The following is a 14,582-nucleotide window of genomic DNA, read 5'->3' as shown; positions in this document are numbered from 1 at the left end:
GATTGCAGTCACAGATTTTTATAAAATTGAGGTTTCTGTTGTAAGGACCTGAAAAACGTCCCCATAAGCTATGCACACACACACACACACACACAGAGTGGAGGCGGATCTCGCCCCCCCCAGTCCTGCTTCCTGCTACCCAGTGAGCCACCATACCGGCTTCATTTATTCCAAACAGATTTCATTCATCAGAGCCCACAACGGGTATCCAGACAAGAGCGATGGGTGTTGGAGCCGCCTAGTGCACAGGCCAGTCACTCAGCTTGCTGGTTGTGTGTGTCCACACTGAACAGTACCTCAAGGAAAGTAAACCAGCCAAGCACAAGGCGCTGCAACATACCACACAGCCGTGGGCGTCAGTAACGGTCTAGGAGTGAAAAAGTTAAAATCTTACACTGAAGGCCAAAACAAGCTAGGTGAGATTTACAGGTAGTGACTGTGCCTAAGGTGAGCATATGGGAAACAAAATACAGATACGACACAAATCTTGCAAAAGCATGGTGAAAATAAACAAAATCTTTCTGACATTTGCTGGAAGTAAAGATGTCTCCTCCCATTGCAGAAACATAACGATTTTGCAGGTTTTTGAAAGCATTGGTAAGTTAAGCCGTATTTAGTTTCAGAATTGATTTCCTGTGGAGCGGAATAAAAACAGGTTATTCAAGTTAGCCGGAAAGCTCAACTGGAACGAGATCCATCCTTCAAACCGTCATAGATTTAGTGCGGTGGATTTCATGGGCTGTTACGAAAAACCTGCACTTCATACTGCTTTCCTGGTAAAAAGACTTTAAAACCCACTTTGTTCTGGGCATGACATATACGTGCCGCACTGCAGTAATTAAGAGGCCGTTTGCGGTGTTTTATAGATTTATTTATGTACAGTTGTAGGAAGAGGGCACAAAGCACTGTGAGGCTCATGGCACAGTTTCTGAAATGCTGCTGCGTTCGTTGGTGCAGAGAGGACCGGGCCTTCCGAGATGTCCTTTCACCCTTGTTCTTACACAGGTAATCATGCAATGGTGCGTTCTGATTGGCAGGATCTTGCACTAATCATTATTGTCCTGTGGCCATTGGACCAGACTACTTGGTCCGCCCCTCATCATTTATTTTTTTTTTTTGCACCTCAAGCTTATAAATGAACCGCACGCAAATTGTCCCATGAACGGTGTCCCTAACTCCCAGAACCCTTTTTCCGGCGTTTCTTCCAGGATGTCCAGCTCACTTTGCTACTCTCACACTGACCAATGTCAGAATGACTTCATCTGCCATCTTGTCTTCTTTTAAAGTTAACACCTCTGTCATACTCAGCAGCAAATCACACGACAGCAGCAACCTGTACGTCTCCAGCAAAAACTCAACGTAGCATCGGTTTCACACGTTCCAAAAAACACATTTTTCCTTCAAACAAAAGTTACGTTATGACCGCAGGTATTTCCATAGGCATTTCCAGTTATACTAGTGCTGATGTATATAAAATAAATAAGAGAATGAAAACGAGTCCCCAGATAGTGAATATTCACAGCAGCCGAGCTGAACGCAAACAGGTAAAGGCGCACGGACACACTCACTTCACCTAATACTTACAGATTCCACGTGTCCCGGTGTCTGCACACGTACATTAAATGCAGGAGGTTTGTACAAAATTACAGCAGCGCGTTCCCAACACGGACGGGATACCAAGGAGCCGGCTCGTCCCCAGTCACGTAATTTACTGGCCAGTATGGGAAGATGAGCACAGCAGGGGGGGAGGGGGGGAGCAGGCCGCTCACACCGCAGAGTCATGCGCTGTCTTGGACTGCAGGCCTTTGGAGCGGCTGACGAAGGGGTAGGTGGTGCACAGGCAGCCCGACGCCACCGTCAGGCCCAGGCTGACCCAGGCGCAGAAGATAGACCAGCTGTAGCCGTGGTCCACGTCACCAGGCAGCCCGTAGATTAAGGGCGGGTTCCGGGACAGGTCATAGGAGACGCTGGCTGCATATGTGCACAGGGAGATGGTGCAGAAGATACCTGTGCCACAGAAAGCCCTGTCTGTCAGGTCATTTTCATTCAACGTTGCCAGATTTATTTTCATGACTGGGGATACATATTTAACATTGGATCCGCATCGATTTGATATAACTCAATCCGGTCAAGATATCATATCCAATTACAAGCCACTACTAGAGTTACATGCAATGACTGCAGCTAGAGATATACAGAAATTACTGCTCAGTTCAGAGAATTTGGTGGCTTAAATATTCCGAGGCAAGGAACTATTAAGTGATGAATGAATGGATGAATGAATGAAGATGAATGAATGTATTATTAACTGATTCCTGGACACATTTTGCATGAGTCTCTGGGTCCCTAACACGGTCTCAGACTACAGAGGAGTGCGTGCCGTGCCCGTGTGGGGCGAGCAGGAGACGGAGCAACCTTCTCCCCCACCTGCCATGAGGAAGAGCAGGCCGGACACGTGCTGAGTGAGGCTCTCCTCCCAGAAGAAGCTGACGGTGGCCACGATGCAGCCGCACAGCAGGACAGCGGCCGCCATGCCCAGGAAGCCAGCAGTGATCCTGCGCAGATCTGCAGGACACCCACACCCACATTTACAGTCATTTCTTTAGCAGACGCTTTTATCCAAAGTGATGTGATTGCAGGGCCCTGGAGCAATCCGGGGTCAATGGCCTCGCTCAGGGGCCCAACAGTGAAATCTCCCTGCCGACCCTGGGATTAGAACCAGCAAGCTTCAGATCACAGGGACAGAATCCTATGCTACAGAAATACACATCACCACAATTAATAGCCACACAGCTCTGTGGCCCAGGGCTTGAACCAGCACTTGGATAGACTGGACCAGCAGGACCAGATCAACACTAAATTCAATTCAATTCGATTTTGTTTGTATAGCACATTTTCACAACATTACACTGTCTCAAGGTGCTTTACATTATCCCTGCCCAAAGCCCTCAGAGACCTGGCCAGTGGTGACCGGGGCAAGGAAAAACACCCTAGAAGGAAGAAACCTTGGGAGGAACAAGACTCAAAGGGAGAGCCCATCCTCCAGGAGCCAGCAGAAGAAGCCAAATGAACAAGATGGCCTAATTCACACATTCTGAGTTTTAGATGTGGAGGACAGGCAGGTACCTGCATAGATCCATGGGATTACATCAGCAGGACCAGATCAACAACAAATACCTGTGCAGATCTGAGGGACTAGACCATCAACAAAAAATCTCTTAAAATTCACGGCAAGATCAGATTAACGCTAAATTATTCTGTACGTCCACTGGACTAGACCAATAGGACCAGATCAACATTAAATGCCAGCACAGCATTTACAGACCAGACTAAAACTAAATACCTTGTGGACCAGACCAATGCTATATACCCATTGAGACCTGGATGAGCAGTCCAGCATAAAACTGGCACAGACATAAATTGTAATTAGCCTCGCCAGATGGAGGGATAGTAAGCTAGACCCCAAGGAATTCTGGGAGGACTGCTTTTGTATCCTCAGTAAGCAAACTCAGTCTCCTAAGCAGAAATATCCAGCTGCACGCATTCCTGAAGCTATGTGAGCAGCTTTGGATAAAAGCTGAGATTCTAGAACCAAATTAGCAGCAATAATAATTGTCAGGATAAAGGAATCTTTGCAAATTGGTGATTATCATCACATAACAAACAAGCGTATAGGCCTATAACAGTAAAGAGGATTTATTTCCATTGACATTGCAACACTAGGTAAGACAGCCAGGAGAAAAAGGATACAGATCGATATCCTGCTAGCGATGTTAACATCAGCAGAGCTCAGCTTCCTGCTCCTGGGCTTTTATGTAAAGTTAAAGTAAAATACAGACATATTGATGTTAGATATCCAGTTAGGTTTGTGTGTCTGCGATCAGTCATTCACCGGTTCAAATCCCAGAGTTATTTCACCATGCATGTACAACATTTTGGATGAAAGCTTTAGCTGAATAAATAAAAATGTACATTCTAAACAATAGAAAAACAATAAATTTTCTGCAAGTACTCATCCAGTTCAAGGCTGAGGAAAACCCAGAGGCTATAGCATGGGAGGCGAGGCAGGTGGGAAAAAAGCCAATGCATGAAAATGAATTCATCAGTTTATATAATAAATAATGTTTCACCCTCCAAGCTCTCATATACTAAAGTTTGTACAACAACTGACCCACTGATGTAACTGTAGTGAAACAGATGTTCTGAGGCACCGTACCTACCACTGCCATCACCCACTGAAATATGAATCACACACCATACATCTACAGCTGTGAAATACAAATTAAGGAACATAAAGTGTTGTATCAGTTCAATCATGCTCAGTTTTAGCTGAAAGGAGCAGGGGCACCGTAACGGGGGGAGGGATCTAAAAAAAATTGGAAAATAACTGGATTGGTCTGGACTGGGGGGCCCAATATGATATGCTTTCATGGGGCCCAAAAGCGACACTCCTTGATACCAGGCTCTGGTAAGGGCTTCTGCAGTCGCTCAGAGGGAACCAAACTGGCTCAGAGGGAGCTTCTACCTCCAGCCATCAGATTACTAAACAGTCCTACGACAGTTATAATAATACTAATACTCGCGCCTGAAATCTGCTGCGGGAATTAAATACATAATATATAAGTGTCATTTCCGTTTACAAATGCTTGGACTTGCTGTGACTAATGCAGTAAGTCTTTATTGATGTTGTTGATGTTGTTACTTCTCGTTTGTGGGACGCCAGTAACTGCATTACTTTTCGAATTACTTACGAAGGAGATGCCATTCATCCTGCTGAATGGTCCTGGTCAAGTTCAGCGGGATGTTCCGGAGCCGGATGGGCTGGGAGAAATGGTACTTGATAGTTGTGCATTGCTGTGCAATACCTACACAGAGACAGGTCGCATGCTGTGTGGTTTAGTATAAAAGAGACGCTAAACATTTGAACTGAGTGAATTAACATCTTGAACTACAATCTTTCATCGCTAGGTGGCAGTCTATGTATATTCTTGGCAAAAAGAGGTGAATTGCATGTTTCTGCAATAAAATGGACCTGCTTGCAAAGTAACGACGCTTATAATATCTAATAAGTATAATTGCTATGTATAATTAATGTTATTACGATCTCGGCATAACACTTTCTGTTAAAAAAATTATAGAGTACTAAAACAATTAATAATGTCCCCGTAACGTCCGCTGAAAAGTGTGTTTTGTTATAATCCTTCGTTAAATTTCGCTATCCCTTATAGCGATTTGGCTCCGTGACAGAATTGCGTTTCCATTAAGCTAATCCCAGTCTAACAGATATTGAATATGAATAAATATGCAAAACGCAATGTCCGAGATTGTCCGCCATAATTATACGCTGGGGTGGTTCCTTTGTTTCCAGCAGAGGGATGGACAAATCGCTAGACAGATGGGTAACATTTACTGATGTCTACTCAGGTCTTTTGTTTACTAAGCGACATGAGAGGGAAAGTGCTGAAGGTCTGTATGTTATGCAACTCTTCCTCACTCTTAAATACGATCAGTTGGCAGTTCAGCTTTAATCTGTCTTCCATGTTTTTGTTTTTATTAATCAATGTTTATTCTGCCTGAGAAAACGTGTACGTACACCCCCTTTGCTTTTGATTTGCAGGACACGCTGAGTATGGTCCTAGAGTCGTCCATTTGGAAAGGGCACTGTATAAATCCATTAAGATGCCTAATGGATTATATAAACCATCTATATCATGTCCACGAGCGAGTCAGCGTAAACATTATACGTGGTTACTGGTCAGGTTTTACGGGGCTAAAGCTGACTATGGGATTTCAGATAGGCTACAGCACAACTAGCCTAGTAAATGCAGCATTGCCTGACGTTGTGATATAACCAGCCTCACTGCATTAACTAACCAGACCAAACTGAAAATGCTATGTGTATGAAGTTAAGTTGACCGAACTATTCTTTATTATGTCTGATAAGTATAGTTGTAATTTATAATTAAAGTAGAGCCGCGCGTGGTGGAAGGTCCAAGATATGAAGTATTGTGGCGTTTAGACGTTTATGCGATGTATGAGCTATAACAGTTTTCAGGTTGCGCTGCAATGCATCATGGCGTTAAGTGAGTTAATTGGCTTTAACGTTGAACTGTATTATTGATGTCTTATGCGTCCTCATATCTTGGCTGTTCAGGTTTACAACTCCCTCTGAATTGTAATTAGCACTTTGGTCTTGTGAATCCCTCTGTAAAAATAAACTACATTGTAATGCCTGCAAATGCATTTGCAATTGAATAATTCAAATTCTAAGGGTTACTTAATTTAGTGTAAATAACTAATTTCACAAATTGCAGAGTAGAGCAGAACAAAGCGTTGCAAGTAACCTTGCCGGAGATTTTTCAGATTATTGATCGAGCGATATTTATATTATTTATTTATTGTAATCTCTCATCGCTTGGCAGCTATGAATTATTTTCTTACAGAATCAGTCCAGGTAAGGTCGCGTAGGTTCACACAAACAATATAATCAATCAATATAGTCCATGTTTCCAGGGGGGAAAAAATAAAAAAATAAAAATATATATATATATATATATATATAAAATAAAATATATATATATATATATAAAAAACATTCCATGAAATGCAGCCACATACGACCGCAAATTATAAGACACTTTGCTTTGTACTGACTTCTTGAGGTACATTAAATAAGATATTTATCTGCCAAAGCTAGTAATATGCCTTCTCAAAGTGTGATGCTTATGATCAAGCAAGGTATCTCAACTCACTTCGGAGGAATTCTTTGGGACCGCGATCGCCATAAGTCAACTGATAAAGTAACGTCTCACGGGTTATAAAGTCATCTTACCTTTTACTATGAGCTTATCAATATCCCGATCCATGCCAAGGTAATAGCATTTCCTCCAGAGTCCCGCATATGTGGAGAACAGTGGACGGCCACATTCCGATTCCAAAATCCCCATCCCTAGGATCGACCTCCAGTTCTCCAGGAGCTCTTCCTCCCTGCTCCCGACGTGTATGGGCTTCGGCAGTGCCGGGTTCCGCCGTGAGCTGCTGCTGTCCACCAGAGGCAGGTGATAAATCGGCATGTCTCTGTTTTTCTGATCATTAGAGTCCGGCACATGTAGGTCGCAGTTTTCCTTGTGCTTCCTGGTGTCCGTCTCGTACCAGTGGTCAGTGAAGATCGCGGTGATCAGCAGAATCAACGACAAGATGCTCGTTGTCAAGCTGATCGCAGTTACCAGCGTCTGCTTTTCCATATTTCAATCATCAGAGCTGTATTGTCGCCCCGTTCAGCGCTCGTCGCTCCGGTGATCGAGCATCCTTGCCCGGTGACTGCGATCCAGCTAAAACAGTTATGTCCTCTGCCAAGGACTGAGCCGACGTGGTGCCGGAGGCTGTTAAGCGACGCAGGTGTTGGGATTTTGGCTGCGAATCACTCACGCAAGTGTGCTGCGTTTTCCATGTGACACCCTACCTGGGCAGTGTTTGCATACAGCCCTCTAGAAAAGACGGTCCATCCCCACAGCCGGCTGCCGATGACTACCGCACAGTGTCACACGAAGGGAATGTCGGTGCCGTCCTGCTCCTTCGGCACCAGCGTTTGCAATGGGTGTGTCGCCTAGAGAAAGACGAGATATCACTGTTATGCCGCGATGCTTAAATCCAATGAAAAAGCACGCTTGCATTCGTCTTTCCTCCGTACTTTATTATTAGGACACACTGTAGTCAGCGTCAATGGGAATATAACGTCGTAAAATAAACTTTACAAAATTATCATCGAGATGCTGATTGTACATTTTAACCATAAATACAAATTAGCTAAACAATATAGTCATACGTCCAATGAAAAGTGAGAATTGTTGTAGAGTTGATATTTTGAATGAGATTTATATTATGGTGTACGTTGTTCTTGTTTGTTTTTGTCAAAAAATGAGAATATGAAAACATCGCATTGGTAGCCAACGGACTGATTTACATTTCAAAGTCCATTCTGTTCATTGTTATGAAAACTGAAGCAAAGTAACATCGTGTTTTCGTGCTGAGTGATTCCGAACAATAGCCTACAGCCTACTGGGGGAAATGACACCTGCAAATAACTACTGAAGGCGGTATAATAATTCACATCGGTCATCACCTCGATGTTCGCCCAAAGCAGTCTGCAGGCGCTTATGGGCAGGTGAAGCAGATCACCTGCTTCGTCCCCACGGGGGCACAGCACGTCCCGCACTGTGTTCATAGGAACCAGCAGCTCACGTCGCGCAGGGACCGTCGGTGAAGCGATTTGACACCCTAGATGTCACCAGAGAGAATCGATTTTGCTTCGCTTCTGGAGTAAAACCCGTGCGGATTGTAACCAATGATTTTCCTAACTTAATGCTCATAATCCGTTTGGAAAATCGTCCACATGCCCGCAAAAAAAACTAAAGTTTTAAACGAGACAAAATCTTACGCGGTTGCGATTCTTATCGGAGAAAAACGTACATTTTTAACATGTAACCTTTAAATTTTGAATCCTTTCGGTTTAGATCTATTCACTGTTTGACTATGTTCGAAAGTATTGAACATAATATTGTGACCAATGTATTTCAAATCTCATGCAACGGAATGTTGTCTATGAATGATAAGGTTACATAGTATAATAACGGTCCACAATGTCATTGTAAAAACATAATTGAAATCAACGCTGAAAAAGGCAAAGCCCGTTTGGTGAGGTTGATATCTAGTTGGCCTCACCTGTCTGGTGATGGTTTATGTCTGCTCAGTGCGCCTCTGGCCCGCCCTCCCCGAAGAGGCACGCCGCCCATTGGTGGTCCTTCGCAAGCATTTGGCTGCTAACCACAGTGCCTTCGCAGGGACCTGACAGCGGCAGAGTGCGTGTGACAATCGCGTGAGCCGGAGCGCCCTGAAGCTGACGCGGCGCTGGAAGACTGTCAACAAGGGCTGCGGCATGACACGCTAACGGGTAGTTTGGGTTATGAAGGAGGTGCTGTGCATTCATCTATAGTAATATTCACTGTAGTTTACACAATGCGCCTATGCACACATATTGTTTTTCAGTTCATGCTTTTACAAGAACTCTAAATTCTCACCACTTCCCAGGGCAAAACTATGAGCTTATGTTCTGCAGGTAACAAGACCTGAAATAAGTTTGTTTCCAATACTGCAGGGTGTAACCAAACCAATTATTTACTGCAAATAAATAAATAAATAAATAAATAATCAGGAATGTTGTTCTCAGACTAATTCGGGTGTTGTAAGTCTATACCTGTGCCAAGTTTTGTATTAATCATTATTATAATGCAAAAGCACAAGACATATTCAAGATTTTGCAGGGTGATATGCACACAGAACATTTCCATTCTTGCTTGTGTGCTTCCGGTGGACCATAATGACAAACAAACATGAGACAAAACATCATAGCAATAAATGGCAAAAAAATACAGAAAATAATACCCAGAGGCAATATTAGGGACTCTGGGGGCCCTCAAACTCCCCCTTCCCTGGCATGGTGGCATTTATTACCTTTATGTCACTGTAAAGTGTAAATTAATAATATCAACAAAGAGAATTTAATAAACACAAGAACTTTATTTTCACTTTTTGTGAATAAAACATATTTGTAATTGGAATGTACTATGTAATCGTCTGCTCTCAAGGGCCCCCTCCCAGCTTGCCCAGACAAAACAAAACAACAAACAAATTCTACATGTGCAATAATGGGTTAAATGCCCCTATGTTAGCAAACTCTGTGTATTAAGTGTTTACACTTGAAACACTCAAATGGCCTCTGTCAGAAAGGTGCATCTCCACAATGCCTTGAACTACAGGAGTGACACTATAGTACAATTCACATTTATCCTAATCTTCCACAGCAAAGGTGTACATTTGGTTCCAACATCTTTAGGGAATAAATCAGCCCCAAACCCTCACCCCCATAAACACACACAGTACACTGTCAGAAAATAGGGACCAATTTGTACCTTTGCTTGTACAGAAATGTACTCTGAGGAACGATTTTGTACCATTTATGGTACATTAATGTTATTTATACCTTGGGGATGTTCTTCAAAGTTCATTTTGTACCTTAAAAGGCACAATTACCTTCAGCTAAGGGAACAATTAGCAGACCCTTGAGGGTGCAGCCCCAATGACAAACAAAGGTACAAATTGGTCCCCTTTTTTCTGACAGTGTAGGGACCAAATCAGCCCCAAACCTCCCATCCCCTAAACACACACAGTTCACCTGCAATATGCGCAGGGACATGTCTCTACAATCCACACCCAAATCTACACCTTGCCCCCCAGATTAAGTTCCAGGTAGTTTCTGTGCGTTTTCGTTTCAGAACAAGCAGCCCCCGTCTGTTGGGTTATCTAAGCGAAGGAGTCCCTGGCTTCCCAGCGTCGGGTGTGCATGCATTAATTACATTTCCCACTTTGATTTTTTAAAGAGTTACATAACAAAAAATGCAAAATGCTTGCTCTTTATTATATTAGTCAAATTTACCAGTTTAACACATAACTTAAAAACAGTACAACCACACACTTTCATTCTCTGTGTTTCTGTTGCACTACTTATACTTTTTTCCTGATAGGCATTTATAACGTCTAGCAGTTAGAGATTTTTTGTATATAAAAAAGTTGTTTTTTTATTCACTTGCAGATGTACATGACAAAAGTCAGCTTGAATTTTCCAGATCATTACTTGATTTATAAGATGGTTATTACCCGAGGATGTGTTTGTACTTACCTGGAAAGACAGCTTGGCAAAATGTTGAATTCTCTCCCTCCACAGGAAGTCAATCTGTTCATTAACACAGCTACGCGACGTTTGTACGGGGCTCAAAAATGTGCAGGGGCACTTTAAGCTTAAAAACACTTTGAAATACTTTCACATTTACAATTTAATTTGGCAAATCAAAGAAAGCTGAAGAATTCATGTATGTTTTTATAGATTGAACTCAAACATGCAGCCCTTTGTTAAATATCAGGCAGAACGTAGGATGTCCCACTGAAACGCACATTTATTTGGCAGGGAGACATGTCTCTGTTTGCTGAAAAGGTCTGCAAGCCATTGCGTTTGGTTTACATAAAGACTGGACTTTGCTCTGAGTATTTAATTATTAGTCTAGGAAGGCAGCAGATTAGAGATTTTGGCTGTAAATTTTAACTGTCCCAGAATGGAGATCTGAGTGACAAGCCTGTTATTCTCAGTCCTATAAAAAGCCATTCATATAAAGTTCACGTGTATTAAAGTGCCGGTTCAACTACAAGGGCAGCCCAGTTTACTTCGATATAATTACAGACTCTCCTCTTCATAGATGTTCATATGATAGCGCTTAGTGTTGTTTTCATAATTTGAAAAGCATTTTTCCAGGTGCTCAGCAGGGCAGGATGAGAGGCTGAGAAAGTGTAAACATGGAGATCATCTTTTATTAGTACACCATTAACTGCGGACTTACACAAAGGACTCGTCTGTTTCACCAGAAAACGCCTACTCTAAACAGTCTAGCATCATAAATATTTCTGGTGAGTTCTGCTTTAAAATGTCTTATTACACCATTTCTGCGAAGCAGATCTTCCGCGTGGCAGGAAAAGGGAAGATCAAAACAGGCAAGATAAAAGCCCTTTGCAAAGTCGGCTACTAGTTTGCCTAACCCTAACCCTTCTTCATCAGATACGTCCGTTGCATAAAGGAGCCTCGGATAGTCCGCCGTGCTGTCCAGCTCTGATGTCCCCATCATCCTGACAGCGATAACAGACCGCATTCCAGTGTCCTTGCCCCCCTTTTTTCCCTCGCCCATCCCAGCCGGGGTCATCATCCCATTCCTATCATTCTCCCTTTGGAAAAAATGCGACTACGGCGCACGCGTATTGCGCACTGGAAGCCATGTTAAAGTTGGCATACGGAGGACTCCGGCTGTGATTTTTTTGTTTTTAATTTTCTTTTTGTTTTCCCCCCTTCTCCTCCCATTTTCTCCCGATGTGGCAAGCCGATCCCCCGTCCATTCCTCGTCTCTGAAACCCCGATCGCTTTGCAGATCCCGAAAGCCGAGGGGCTCTATAAACGCGATGGATTCCAGCTTCGACCTGTCCAGGAGGAATCCGCAAGAGGATTTCGAGTTGATCCAGAGGATCGGGAGCGGGACCTACGGCGATGTCTACAAGGTAAAAACACACCGTTCGGTCCGTGTCAGCCCGTATGGATCCCGGCGACATTTAGGGCACAATGTGAATGTCGCGTCTGGGGAGCTCCAGCACACATCGACCATTAAGCTCCCCCCGTACCGATTTTTCCCCGGAGTTCAGCCTGTCTTTTTGTTGCATATTCATAATTGTTCTTTACCTGCTGCGTGGATGTCGGCTCCTCAAACCCCCAGTTTCATTGAAAGGCGGTGGTAACAATGTTGCTTTTCCACGTCTCATCGGCGGCTTTTCCGCAGCAATACTAGGCCGTGGCGATAAGATAGCACCGCGTACGAGCTGCAATTAACGACACCCTTTGGCCATATATTCGGGAAACATGCCCGATTGCGTCGGAGGATACAGAAAACACACAGAAAGCCCGCTGGTGCGAAACCTGCCCAGAATAGGATCGCGACAATCCTGATTTTACTTGGCTGTCTTTTGTAGTCGTGCTGTTTTGATATTCTAGGCCAGTAGGTTGTAAGTCCTTTGGCCCTGGTACTGTAAACTGCAAACATAACATACAGACTGGTCAATCAGCAAGGGGTAACTTCTGTGCCGAATAAACCATATTAAACTTACAATAAAGCTGTGGTGCCACTGTCTCACAGTCGATCTTTATTTTTTTTAATTTTCTTTAGGGAAATTCTAGGTTTTATTATGCTTAGTCAAGAAAAGCCACTGAGGCGTGATTTCATAACTAAACAAAACTCACCAGCCCTCTAAATTTAATCGTGAAATACGTTAATCCTGCCTGCTGTTTTGAGAAAGAAGAAAAACGCAGCAAAGGCTGGGTTTCAAGCCTTTTTTTTTGGATCTTGTCTACTCAAATGAACAGAGCTGGTGAGATACACATCTGCTACGGTAAATCATAGTAATTACCCTGCTGGTAGATATGACTTTCAGTTATGTTTCTCTTGAACCTGTCTAACAGTGTTGCCCCAGAAACTTTATCGTACAAGAGGCATATGTGAGTAGATCTTCCCCTGGCCAAGCTGTTGCACTGACAATCTACACACGTGGGTCCCTTTGATAGCCTGACATCTGAGTAGATAATTTTGTGCCAGATTGCTGTGATGAGAGATGTGAAAGTAGTCTTTTGTGGTAGTGGATTTCTGGTTTTCATTGTTATTGGAAATAAATGCAGGGATTGTTTTGGCCCATTGTGTCAAAGCATAGGGACAGAGGAAGGAGCAGAGCCAGAGATCTACACTGAGCACCTGGACCTGATCAGCTGAACCGTTCACCCCGTCTTGTGGGGCCTGTACGCTCTCTGTGGCCCCGGTGCGGACCGGGCTCTGTCCATCCTGTCTTGTGGGGGCCTGTACGCTCTCTGTGGCCCCGGTGCGGACCGGGCTCTGTCCATCCTGTCTTGTGGGGGCCTGTACGCTCTCTGTGGCCCCGGTGCGGACCGGGCTCTGTCCATCCTGTCTTGTGGGGGCCTGTACACTCTGTGGCTATGGTGCGCTCACACAGGTCTGCTTGGTCCTCTGTGGCCTTATACTTTCTTGGAGATATCCTGGAGTCCTTAGTCTGTACTTGGTTTAACTGAAACAGCCAAGACCATAGAATGAGGCGAATATTTACCTTAGTGCTGTAAAACTTGCCTTCACATCATATTTATGACTTCATCCTAATTGTGCCATAGCTGTTGCTCCCAGGTCGTCGTTGCATAACCTCCATAAAGTCACAAAGATGCGTATAATTCATAAGAGCAATGTGGTAATTAGATCATTGAGAATGTATTTAGTAGCTAACTATGCGACCCTGAGTACTGATTTTCCCGAATCCTGTGTAATCGTGCCCTATCTCTAACCGTATGCTGATCAGCTCATTAATGCGCCTTTACCGTGGTATTCACGTTTCCATGGTGAAGGTACTTTCTTTCTTTCCTGCGCATGGCAGGTTTGCTGGAATTAGCCAAAGCGGCCACCAGCCTGCACACGTTCTCTGCGTTGCCCTGAAGCCCACCGCCAGTCATTAATTCTTTTTTTACTTTGTCTGGAAGTATGAATGGAATTTAGGTCGTGTCAATAGACCACAATGTGGCTTCTTAAAGCGATTGCTATGGGGAAGATTTTAACTGTGCAATGGGAAAGGGTGGCTATTAAACACGCACCTTCAGGATTTATACAGTAGGTCGCCTTTGACAGGGCTGGTTAACCTCTGCTGATAAGATGCTTGTGAAAATGGGGGAACTGGTTTGCATGTTTGAGGATCCTTCTTGATGTACTGGGGGGGGGGGGGGGGTTGTTTTAGCTGCTCTCCTTCAGCTGGTGTAGCCAAGTTAGTGTTAAAGTCTGTTGACGTTGGTCTTGGCAAACACGGTCTTGTGTGCTTTTCTGTCAGTACAGCCGTGGGCTTGCCTGGGTACCTAGTAGGTGGGGGTAAACACAGGTGAGGCTAATGGG

General features: G+C 43.9%; 2 protein-coding genes across 7 annotated transcripts in view; one reads left to right on the top strand and one right to left on the bottom strand.

Annotated features, from left to right (window-relative positions):
• Nucleotides 1-849: 849 nt before the first annotated feature.
• On the bottom strand, nt 850-12,835 carry tmem178a (transmembrane protein 178a). 3 transcript variants are annotated; one of them, XM_023798482.2, is made up of 7 exons: nt 10,736-10,754; nt 8,722-8,844; nt 8,123-8,277; nt 6,833-7,606; nt 4,752-4,865; nt 2,428-2,565; nt 850-2,007 (listed from the first exon to the last, which is right to left on the bottom strand). In XM_023798482.2, the coding sequence occupies exons 4-7, from the start codon at nt 7,242-7,244 to the stop codon at nt 1,766-1,768; spliced, it is 906 nt and encodes a 301-aa protein (XP_023654250.1). In that variant the 5' UTR covers nt 7,245-7,606; nt 8,123-8,277; nt 8,722-8,844; nt 10,736-10,754; the 3' UTR covers nt 850-1,765. The 3 variants fall into 3 exon arrangements, with proteins under 3 accessions (XP_023654250.1, XP_023654249.1, XP_023654247.1); XM_023798481.2 differs by lacking the exons at nt 8,123-8,277; nt 8,722-8,844; nt 10,736-10,754 and adding an exon at nt 12,332-12,835; XM_023798479.2 differs by lacking the exons at nt 8,123-8,277; nt 8,722-8,844 and having other exon boundaries at nt 10,736-11,190.
• The window catches only part of map4k3a (mitogen-activated protein kinase kinase kinase kinase 3a), a 70,536-nt gene continuing 67,212 nt past the window's right edge, over nt 11,259-14,582 (top strand). For 2 of the 4 annotated variants that reach the window (XM_072703911.1, XM_072703910.1), the window contains exon 1: nt 11,259-12,153. In XM_072703911.1, the coding sequence (XP_072560012.1) occupies nt 12,058-12,153 (96 nt within the window). In that variant the 5' untranslated portion in view covers nt 11,259-12,057. The remainder of the gene's footprint in view (nt 12,154-14,582) is intronic. The other 2 variants (XM_023798477.2, XM_023798478.2) reach the window with 2 other exon arrangements.

Source organism: Paramormyrops kingsleyae, chromosome 20, assembly GCF_048594095.1.
Source record: "Paramormyrops kingsleyae isolate MSU_618 chromosome 20, PKINGS_0.4, whole genome shotgun sequence".
NCBI classification, from domain to species: Eukaryota; Metazoa; Chordata; class Actinopteri; order Osteoglossiformes; family Mormyridae; genus Paramormyrops; species Paramormyrops kingsleyae.
This window is presented reverse-complemented; position numbering and strand designations above follow the sequence as displayed.

Bases quoted from the DNA above. Each gene is read 5' to 3' on its own strand.
- tmem178a (XM_023798481.2), bottom strand. From the start codon at position 7,244: ATGGAAAAGCAGACGCTGGTAACTGCGATCAGCTTGACAACGAGCATC. The intron at 4,866-6,832 runs GTAAGATGACTT...GTCTCTGTGTAG, and splicing joins TGATAAGCTCATAGTAAAAG to GTATTGCACAGCAATGCACA. The intron at 2,566-4,751 runs GTAAGTAATTCG...GGTGTCCTGCAG, and splicing joins GGATGAATGGCATCTCCTTC to ATCTGCGCAGGATCACTGCT.